This window comes from Oryctolagus cuniculus, chromosome 13 (genome assembly GCF_051225735.1).
Source record: "Oryctolagus cuniculus isolate XC-2025 breed Fujian yellow rabbit chromosome 13, ASM5122573v1, whole genome shotgun sequence".
NCBI lineage: Eukaryota > Metazoa > Chordata > Mammalia > Lagomorpha > Leporidae > Oryctolagus > Oryctolagus cuniculus.
Window position 1 is genome coordinate 2,495,682 of NC_142879.1, and position 11,485 is coordinate 2,507,166.

The window sequence follows — 11,485 nt, forward strand, 5'->3', positions numbered from 1 at the left end:
TGTGCCATGCTGGCCCCATCCATCCTGTCTTGTTGTCGCAATGTGTCCCAACCATATTTCCCGCAGGAAGCCTGTGGTTTTTACCGCATGGTATTAGCAATAGTGATGTTCCAGAATGCCTGTGTATGTTGCAGTCAACTGATTGTAAACCATGAATCAGAACACGGATGAGCCTTAGTTTTGACCTAAAATAGAATATGGGGTGGAGGTGCTGGAGAGCCTCATGAACTTGTCTGCCGAGACCCTCGACTTGAGAGCTGTCTGGATCCAGTCAGGCTGCTGAAGCAAAATACCGAAAACGAGGCAACTTGTAAGTAGCAGACACGGCCCAGGCCAGGAGCCTGGAACTCCATCCAGGTGTCCCGTGTGGGTGGCAGAGCCCAGGTACTTGGGCTGTCTTCTGCTGCTTTCCCAGGCCATTAGCAGGGAACTTGGAAGTAGAGCATCCAGAACTTGAATCGGTGCCCACGTAGGGATGCCAGGGTCTCAGGTGGCGGCTTAGCCCGCTGTGCTGCTTCGCTGGCCCCAGGAATTTCCACACTCTGACTACAGGGATGAGCTCCATGGCAGAATCCTCAGGGTTATGTTGGATCTGGCTCTCGCCAAGTGTGTCCTGGACCCAGAAACTTGTCAGAAGTACAGATTCTAAGACCTGCCCCAGATGTACAGAATCAGGAAGTGGGAAGAGAGCCCAGTGTCTATGAACAGTTCCTCTAGGGTAGAGTCAAGTTTGAGATCCACTGCATTAAGTTAATAACCTGGTCTTCAAAAAAAAATTTTTTTAAGAAAAATAATCTAAAAGCCAAATTTAGGCCTTTGATGTTTCTGTATTAATTCAAAAAGAGTTATATAATCTTGATGCCACTCAAGGTAAGGTAGGGTAGATTATAATAAGCCTATCGTATGTTGAAGATAAGTCCTAAGTTGAAAATGCATTTAATACACCTGACCTTCCAAACATGCTAGTTAGCAACACAAGGCAAAGTTATAATAGCACCCCTTGTTGGAAAGACCGTTCCTGCCCCCACTGAAGGGTCATGGTCTCCTTGTTGAAAATCAGTTGACCATTTTGAAAGGGACTTCAAAATGTGGAGAAATGGAATTAAAAGATAGAAATGAAAAATGTGAACTTTCTCAACCTAAGTTCCATCAAGACACATTGTAAGTTACAATACCAACCATTTAGTCCTTACTTAAAGAATTGAGGATTCTGGGAACTCAACCATGTCTGTGCCGTCATTTACATTACTAACTGAATAAAAATGGGTGCCTTTGCAGATTATTTTAAGATAAAGAAACAGAAGTCAGAAGGGGGCACATCAGGACTGTGAGGTGGATGTCCAGTGACTTCCCATCAGAACTTGGGAAATGGTCCTTGAGCCGGAGTGAATGGCCCGAGTGCTGTCCTGGTGCTGGACTCTGGGGACCTTCCCTGCACGCGTTTCTGCTGAAGCTGTGGCTGGCCCCTCACAGCAGCCTCTCAGTAAGCAGACGCTACTGTGCTTTGGCCCTCCAGAAGTCAGCAAGCAGAACACCTTACGGAGCTCAAGATGCTGGCATGGCCTGTGCTCTTGAATGTCTCGTTTTGCTTTTTAAAAAAATTCTTGTCACCCTCATCAGTACTTGTTTTTTTCTTTTTTTTTTTTTTCTTTTTTTTGACAGGCAGAGTGGACAGTGAGAGAGAGAGAGACAGAGAGAAAGGTCTTCCTTTGCTGTTGGTTCACCCTCCAATGGCTGCCGTGGCCGGCGCGCTGCACCGAACCAAAGCCAGGAGCCAGGTGCTTCTCCTGGTCTCCCATGGGGTGCAGGGCCCAAGCACTTGGGCCATCCTCCACTGCACTCCCTGGCCACAGCAGAGAGCTGGCCTGGAAGAAGGGCAACCGGGACAGAATCCGGCGCCCCGACCGGGACTAGAACCCGGGGTGCCGGCGCTGCAAGGCGGAGGATTAGCCTAGTGAGCCGCGGTGCCGGCCTGGTTTTGGTTTCTGTTGCCCTAATGATCAGTGATGCTGAGCATTTTTTTCCTGTACATTTTCCCACTTATATGACTTCTTTTGAAAAATGCCCATTATACAGTTGGCTTATTTGTGAGATTCTTGCTGTTGATTGGTTTAGCTCCCTTATATATTTTCGTTATTAACCCATTGTCAGATGTATAACTTTCGAATATTTTCTTTCTGTAGGTTGTCTCTTCACAGTGTTGAATGTTTCTTTTGCTCTGCAAAAGCTATTTAGTTTAATACAGTCCTACTTTATCTCTTTTTGCTTTGTTTATCTGCTTTTGGGGTCTGAGCCGTAAGAAAAATCCTTGCCTGCTCTTACATCCTTAACATGGCCTTTTCACTTACTTAGGTCTTTAATTTCTTTCAGCAATAGTATTTGTTTTTAGTGTACAATTGATGCTGTTATACATGGAATTGTTATCTTTATTTCCTTTTTGGTCTGTTCATCATTAGTGCTAAATCAGTTCATTCTAACAATTATTTTGTGAGTTCTTTAGAATGTACAATTTGAGATAACTTTGTTTCCAGTTTCTCTTCTGTGCCTAATTTCTCTGGCTAGACTTTGCAGTAAGTTGTTGAATAAAAGCAGCCTTTTCTGTTCTTGCAGCCGTCTGTCAGTCTTCTGCCACTGAGCATGGTACTAGCTGCGTATGCTGCTTTTATAGTAGCTTCAGCTTGCAATTTCTCTTTCACTTGAGATACACACTGCAAATGTATGGCAGTGGTGCGCCTCTGAATGGGAGCGAGAAGGGGAAAGTCACAGCCAGGCTCCAGCGGGTCTGGTTGGGGAGGGATTTTCCCCCACATATGAAGTAAACAAGCGAAGACAAGGATAGGGACCTGCCTGTTTGACTTGTTTTATGTCTATAAGAGAACATTTATATCTCTGCTCTTTTGAACATCTTAAGGGTGTTCTGAAATCACTTTCTGAATAGTGGTACAGAGTGGTGGTAACATGTTAAGCTTTAAGCGTAGGAAACAGGACTAGGGTAACAAAGCCACAAGTCAAGTTCTAACCAGTCTCAAGGGAAGCCACACATCCTCAGGAAGTGAGGTTGTTCAGAATATGGTGTATTTACATTTCATTGTCGCGACTCCCTCTTGTCCTGTCCCCTGGGTTTTGACAGCCTTTGTTTCCCTTGTCTGTATATCGAGGATCCGCTGGTGGGAGGGCCCGTGGGAGAGGTGAGTGGTGGTTCTTTCCCCTGCTGTGCAGACTTGGGCCACCCAAGAGGCCAAGGAAGTCATAACTGTTGGACTCAGTAACAACAGCGGTTGTCGTTTCCTGAACACCTGACGTGTGTTCTCCACGAACTTGTGTAGATGCAGGCTGTTCCGTGAACTTACATAGGCATCCGTGAGATTTGAAATCCAGACTGCAGCACAACTGTGGGCTGGGCGGCTAGGGAAACCACAGACTGGAGCTCCAGGTCAGCTTCTGCGCGCCTGCCTGGCTGGCTGTGCCTCAGGTAAAATGCCAGTGGCGGCACGGAAGATGTTAGGTATTACATCCTGCACCCCCACCCCTTGGTTCGGGGTTAGTAGCCAATACTCCCGTGTTAACCGCCAGGTAATTTAGAAACCCTCCTTAACTGTGGAAGCTCTGTCAACTTGTTATCCTCTCAAGTACCTGCTGCCTTTGGGGGGTGCATCCTCTCTCTCCTGCAACCCGGCTGTTCTGTAATTCTGAAGCCAAGTAAGGCAGTGTGAAGCTCTCAGTTCCAGTGTTGCCTACCCCTTGGATTAGAACATTTTAAGGTGAGCCCATCTCCTGCTAGGAGAGGAATTCAGAGTCGAGTAGAACGAGGTTGTGCAGCCCAGCCCACTGCACTCTTCACACTCCAGCTTGCCTTGTCGGCAGCAGGCCTGCCGCGGGAGCCCTTAGTCCTGAGTCCTAGGAATTTTGCCAAGGTCTGCCCGTGTTGGCTGTCTACAAGTATGTGAAGTTGTGATTATCCACGTTGTTTTATCTGTCCTAAGAGACCATAATTGTCGGCATTTTGTCCCAAAATCTGGGTGTATTTCGTATCTCAGTATTGCCCCATTAAGAGTTGTTACTACATCCAAAGGAGATGGCATCTGTATATGAAAGAGATGCCTACACTTCAGTGTTCATTGCAGCACTACTCAGAATCACCAAGATCAGGTATCAGCTTAAATATCCATTAGCAGATCAGAGTAAGGGAAATGTGGTATTTCTGAATGTTAGAATACTGTTCATTCATTAAAAAAAAAAAAAAAAAAAGGAATCTTGTCTATTGCGACATGGATGAAGCTGGAAGACATTAAATGAAATAAGCCTGACACAGAAGGAAGGACAGATACTGTGTGATCTCATTGTATGTGGAGTCTAAAAGAAGTTGGTCTCATAGAGACAGTAAATTGAAAATAACCAGGGGCTGTGGGGATAGGAATTGGGGAGATATTGTTGAAAGGACACACAGTTTCATACAGGAGGAGTAAGTTCAACATGTCTGTTGTACGCTTGGTGACTTCAGTTAGTAACACAGCTCTGAATTTTGAAAATCTCTGGGTAACTCTTTAAAAGATTTATTTATGTATTTGAAAGAATGAAAAGGAGGGAGAGAGAGAGAGAGAGAGAATTTTCCATCCACTGGCTCACTCCCAGATGGCTGCAATGGCTGGGGCTGGGCCAGGCCAGATCCCGAGCCTGGAGCTCTATTCCAGTCCCCCGTGAGGGTGGCGGGAGCCCAGGCACTTGAGCCTCTTCTGCTGTTTCCCAGGTGCATTAGCAGGGAGCTGGCTTGGCCTGGGCAGCCAGGACTCGAACTGGCGCTCCTATGGTGCCAGTCACAGGTGGCGGCTTAGCCTGCTCTGCTACAGTGCCAGCTCCCGAGAGTAGCGTTTAGGTGTTCTCAACACACAGAGTGAGGTAATGCATATACCAATTAACTTGGTTGAACCAGTCTACAATATTTCAAAATATTTGAAAATATCAGTTTGTACTTGATAAATGTATATTCTTGTCACTTGTTAATTAAGAAAATACAAAGCAAAACGTACATGGCCAGCTGCCCTGCAGTGACTCAGCATTTCTCTCTCCTAGGGAAAAGCTAACCATCGGATGCCGCCAGCTGGTCGAGATGGCGGCCACCATGCAGCAGTGCAGCGCATCTGTGTACATGGAGGCCAGACACAGGGGCTGGTGTGAGGGTGTGCACGCCCAGCCCTAGGGCCTTCGGGCTGACCTGGAGTCACATTCATCATGAAGGAGAGTAGCTCCCATCTGGTCACTCAGGGGAATGTTTCCTAGGTACACAAAGGAGCTTTCCTGTCCCTGGCAGTGTGGTGAGCTGTGAGCCCAGCGCTCCTGCCTCTGCGGCGCTGTGGAGCCTGCGGCCCTCAGAGAGCCGCCTTTGCCCTCGTCCTGGGGCGGTGGCACCGGAGGACGGCTCAAAGCACAGCTCTAGCATCTTGCAGTCCTGGTGATGGGCAGGTGAGCAGAGACACTAACCGACCCACGCTCACCACATCCGAACGACGTCTTGCTCTGTGCGGTTTTTATGATTGAATGTCACCCATGTCAACAGCCCCTTCCTAAGTAATGAAAGTTGAATTCTGATTTCAGCTCCTACTTCTCTGGCCTTGTTACTTTTGAGTGCATTTCTGCAGGGGAGGAGCCAGGCCAGCCCCTTGAGTTTCCCTTAACTATGAAGAATGAGTTTATGGAATTACGTGGCAGGGACTGACAGCTTGCCCCTGGTTTGCTGCTAATTGAAACAAGTGTATAGTGGACTTACTCCTCTCTTATTTCTGATTTTTTAAGTTGGAAACCTAATGTTTACTGGTATGTATTATGCGTTTGTTAATACATCAGATTAAATACAACTTGACATTCTATTATAATGTCAAAAATAATAAAAATTATTTTTGGTAGTTTTTCCACCTTGCCTTTCAGTTGGATTTCTGAACATAGCACGAGTGGCCCTCGTCTAATAACTTGAGGAGTTTGCTGGAGTCTGTGCAGGAAAGTGTGCGGCCCATGGCCTGGTGGGGCCTGTGCCCTCGGCCCCACAAGAACGCTTACACTGTCACCCCTCGGCCGCCGGTGTCACTTCACATCCCTTGCTTTTACCTCGGCACTGTCCTTCATCCTGTCACCTGTGCACGCTGCACACCACTCACGTTGTACGTTAACGTGTTATTTTATCTCATCCTTTCTTACATCTTCTTACTTTGGTTTATAAATATTAGTTTAAAATTTGTTCTTTCGTTTGAAATGTCAGAGCTTCCCCCGCCCCCTTTTTCCCCTCTCCACTCTTCGTTGCCTTCTTTTCTGATCTTAAACTTGTACACTTCTCTGTTTCTTTGCCTCCCACTCCCTAGTCTGGCCTGCTCTGGGTTGGAGTAACTCATCTGGTTTATGGATCATAAGCCTCTCCTTGCAGAACATACATTTTGATGTTTTGATGGTGAGATCCTTGGAAGAGCAACCTGGGGCTCTCAAGTCTCCGTTCTTCAGTATGCACAGCTAGCAGGCTCAGGGCAGAGTCGTCGTGAGCATGCTGAGCCAGGAGTGACAGGTAGGTCGCACTAGAGGTACTCGTGCTGTGAGAAGCAGCACCAGCAGGTGACTGCAGAAGTGCTGTGTGCATAGGTCCTCGGCACCATTTTACACTTGGCCTCTTCCAATCTTCCTTCCCAGAAGACCAAGGAGAACCAAGGGCCTCAGCTCTCCCTGTGTCCTGGGCCAAGGAGAAGCTGGCTAAGAATTGAGGTCTCTTGGGCCCGAGTCATCTTGTTAGGACTTCCACGTCGTAGGTCTTTGTCACATGAAACACCACACAAGACAGATCCAAAGCTCAATTTTCTTGCTATCTTAGATGTTTTCTTAGGAAGAACAGAGGTCCTTTCAGGGTGAGGCCAGGTTTACAGGGCGGGTGTCTTGGTGACCTTCAGAGCCTAGCTGTCACTGTTCCTATTCCTCCTGGCGTTTAGCAACCTGCAGCCACCACTGCTCTCCTCAGATTTGGAAATTGTCCTGTGATAGGAATCTTTTTATGCTGTTCTTAGTTTTGTTTGTAAATTGGATGCATTTTGCCTCAAATTCTGGACGTCAGAAGCATTGAGGATACATTTCCATGAAGTACCAGCGTACAGATGTGGAGGAGGTAGGTGGATCCCTACCAGCTCGCAGCCTAGTAGCCTCGTCTCACTGTCCTGTTCCTCAGGTCAGTGAGGACAGCTGCCTCACTAAGACCCTCTCAAGCTGCCTCCTTTACAGGCGAGGTAATTTTGATTTATAAAACTGTTGTTTCATAGGTCCCATCATCCCTACAAGTTCCTACTTGTCCCGTTGTAGTTACCTTGGGAAGCTAGATTGTGTCCCTTTTCCAAGAAAACCCATCAGCGGAGCCTCCCAAGCCTTTCCCTTAGCTTGACCCTGAGCCCAGCCAGTGTTACCAGGTCTGTGGACCAACTTACACACTCGCAGTGAGGCGCTACTTCAGCGATTTGTCTCTGGTGATGATGAATGAAGTGCTGTATTCACAACACAGGTTTCTGTGAACACGTTCCACCTGGGCAAGTACCTGCGACTGGGACTGCTTGTCACAGGGTGTTAGAAGCTGCCAGACTTTTCTCAACGTGCCTACACAGTTGTGCTGCTTACCCAGCAACTGATGAATTCTAGTTGCTCTGCATCTTAATAAATTTTTTTGAAAATTTTATTTATTTGAAAGAGTTACAGAGAGTAGGAGAGGCAGAGAGGTCTTCCATCCACTGGTTCACTCCCCAGTTGGCCACAACAGCCAGAGCTGCACTAATCTGAAGCCTGGAGCCCAAGGACTTCGGCCATCTTCTGCTTTCCCAGGCCACAGCAGAGAGCTGCACTGGAAGTGGAGCAGCCGGGCCTCCAACTGGCGCCCATAAAATTCTTAATAGAATTTTAATTTACATTTTCTTAATGCTTTATCAGAGTGAGCATCTTTTCATGTTCCTGTTGGCATCAATTTATCTTCTTTGGGAAAGTGTCTTTGCACATTTTTAAGAGCTGAAGTGCTAGGGCTAGTGTTGTGACATAGTGGGTTAAGCCACATGTGACACCCGCATCCCATATGGGCACTGGTTTGCTCCTCTTCCAATCCAGCTCTTTGCTAATGGCCTGGGAAAGCAGTGAGGGATGGCCCAAGTGCATGGGCTCCTGCACCCACGTGGGAGACCCGGAAGAAGCTCCAGAAAAACCCTGCAGTGTTGTTTCCAGAGTTTTGTGAATCCTTCATGGGTTATTTTTCAAGCTTGTACCGTTAAAAGACTTGGTTTCCTTTTGGTTAAGAGAAAGATGATTAAATGCTTGTCTATACAGGAGGACTGTCAGGACCTGGGAGGGGGACCATGCAGGTGGTTGGAAGTACACAGCAGCCACTGACCAAGCGCAAGTTCCCTTTAGTTTGTCCTGTTTTCACAAAATGCAAACTTGGCATCCTCAGCCCACTGATGGAGCGCTTGTCTCTCCAGCCAGCACTGGTGCAGCTACTCAAAGTCCAGCATTTCACTGGTTATCATGCTAGCAGATTCACGCGTGCCGCCCCCTCCCCCCCCAATTCTTTTTACTACGTGTATCACAAGATCCTTTTGAAATTTCTGGTCTTATTACATGGGCTATTTGTATTTCAGAGCAATTACTTTTTAAAAAATATTAGAATGAGCAACAGAGAGGTAGATGTTTTATCTACTGATGTACTGATTTAATCAGCTCTTGTTTGCAAGGCCTGCCCAAAATTTGTGGCATCCCTTATCAAGTATTTTTAAAGTTCATATTGGTGTTTTCAGTTAACTTACCTTGTATCTTTTATTTGAAAGGCAGAATTAGAGAGAGAGACAGGCCTTCCATCCGCTGGTTCACTCCCCAAATGGCCACAACGGCTGGAGCTGGGCCGATCCGAAACCAGGAGCCTGGAGCTTCCTCTGGGTCTCCTAAGCAGGCCATCTTCTCCTGCTTTCCCAGGCCACAGCAGAGAGCTGGACTGGAAGAGGGTCGGCCAGGACTTGTGGGATCCCTGTGGGATGCCAGGACTGCAGGCAGTGGCTTTACCTGCTACCCCGCAGCACCAGCCCCTTTGCCTTGTATCTTTTTTTCAAAGACAACTTTGGGGGCTGGGGTGGAGGACGAAGTAGGATACAATGAATGACTAGGACTGGAGACTGGATTTTTCAGGACTCCCGCGCTCTTGAATGTTCTGTTGAGAATATTTCTTCTTTGCCTAGAGGAATTCTGATGTCTTAGAGATTAAATTCCATAAAGGATTCTAGGGGCTTGCTTTGTGGCAGCCCTGGCCTGGGAAAGAAGATGGTTGAAGTCCATGGGCCCTGCACCCATGTGGGAGACCTGAAGAAGCTCCTGGCTCCCGATCAGCCCAGCTCTGGCCGTTGCGGTCATTTGGGGAGTGAACCAGTGCTCTATCACGCCCCCAAACCAGATGTTTTTCTTAAAATAAGCAAAGGTCAAGCATGCAAGGGTACTTTCAAAGTGGAGAGGGACAGGCATTCACAGGCATCAGCAGATGCCTGCTTCCCCTAGTCTGATACCCACCTCCATCTCCTGACAATTTCCAGGCCGCCAGCCCTGGCACTATAGGAATTTCAGAAGTGAACAGATAGGGGCTGGCGCTGTGGCGCAGTGGTTTAATGTCCTTGCCTGAAGCACCGGCATCCACATGGGTGCCGGTTCTAATCCCAGCTGCTTTGCTTCCGATCCAGCTGCTATGGCCAGGATAGCAGTATAAGATGGGCCACGTCTTCGGGCCCCTGCACTGGCGTGGGAACCTGGAAAAAGCTCCTGGCTTCTGATCGGCACAGCTTCAGCTGTTGCAGCCATCTGGGGAGTAAACCAGTGGATGGAAGACCTCTCCCTGTAGCTCTGTCAAATAAATAAAATCCTTAAAAAAGTAAAGAAACGGAATAAATTTCTTTTAAAAAATAGATGCAAGAAAATCTTGAAACCTCTGCAGTTTTCATGATACACATCTCCAAGACCGATCATCATGTGCGTGACCTCAAAAATTCTTGAATGAAAGCTTTTCCATTTTCCCCAACCTTTCAGGTATCCTCATACCTCAGAAGCCAAAAATGAGAACACTACCAAGCCAAATAAAACTCATGCCTACGTATTACCAATTACTCAATTAGAAGCAGACATTTTAGTTGAACTGCAGTATAGAAGTATTTTGTTTTAAACACAAGTGCTATCAAGTTGTGGTATTACAAATATCACTTCTAAACTATCCCAACATTAATAATGGTTTAAAAGTTTTATGAGGCCATGCCCTTTCCGCCTCCCAGAAGAAAACAGGTACCTTTAGTTAGCCATGCCTAGGGGTGACCGGTGTGTGATGACTCCACTTTCCTCCTGCATGGACACTCGTGTTGGTGGAGACTGATTTCCTAACAATGCCATCTCTCAGCCACCACATCAATGGTCTGGCATCAGTGGCACCAGATATCCCAGGGGACACTTCAGCAAGTCAGGAAATGAGAAGTGACTTCAAAGATTTTAGTGTTGAGATCCTCAACTATTATTTTCTTGTGCTGAATTGAACACATACAGATCATATAAAAAGGTCCTATTAGTCTTGGTTCAGAGTTAAGAGGGATAGATGGTCAGGCCCTACACAGTAAACTGACTTCCCTGTCTGGTTGTTCTTTGAACCCATGAAAGAAGAGGCCAAGTCCCAATGGAACATTAGGAGAGGGGAAAACAGGTTAGCCAGTGTCAGCTCATCCCACTGGCCCAGGAGGTGCCCGTGTGCTTCACCTCTCGCAGCACCCCAGGTGAGCACTTCTCCAATGTGTTACAAGCTCATTGTTACTGGAAACGCTGCTCAATGACCTTCTTAGTTAACGAGTACACAAACAACATTTGGACATTACTCCCATGGTGCATTTCTTGCAAGACACCTTTAATGTGTGTGGGCCAGCAGCAAGCATGAAGGACGCCGTCACTGCAGTGCCCTGAAGTAGGTGCACAGCACCCGCACGAGACACCAAGGCATCCCACCCAGATTTACCCCACAGTTCTGATAAATAAAGGCTCCATTCACAAACCCAGGACAGCTTAAAGTGATTTCTTTCACAACCGAGAGCTACCATTCAGGACTGTATTGCCAATGACAAAAGAAGAAAACGGGAATTATCAGAAGACAAAGTACTTCACTGTTGTTAACTACCAAGTATTAAATGTATTGCTATATAAAATATACTCTCAACAAGCCGTAATTCAAACCAGTGTTTCACACATCAGCCTCACAGCTATGCACTGTTTAGCAATTCCATTCAAATACCCCAGCACTGCATTCTCAAAAAAGAAAAAAAAATGACTGCCGAGGCAAAGCCTGTATTTTGGGTATTTAAAAGAAATGCCTCAGTCCCATGCTCGTCCAGTGAGCTCGATTTACCACATTGTACCTCAACACTCTGCCGAGAATATGAAAAGCTACAAAAAGGCGACAATAAAGGATTAAATA

At 46.8% G+C, this 11,485-nt stretch overlaps 1 protein-coding gene across 1 annotated transcript in view; it reads left to right on the forward strand.

Moving 5' to 3' along the window:
* Positions 1-5,909, forward strand: part of SWT1 (SWT1 RNA endoribonuclease homolog) — a 77,882-nt gene extending 71,973 nt beyond the window's left edge. Inside the window, exon 20 of the mRNA XM_089311944.1 lies at positions 5,071-5,909. Within this exon, the coding sequence (XP_089168070.1) occupies positions 5,071-5,197 (127 nt within the window). The 3' untranslated portion in view covers positions 5,198-5,909. The remainder of the gene's footprint in view (positions 1-5,070) is intronic.
* The last annotated feature ends 5,576 nt before the right edge of the window (positions 5,910-11,485 follow it).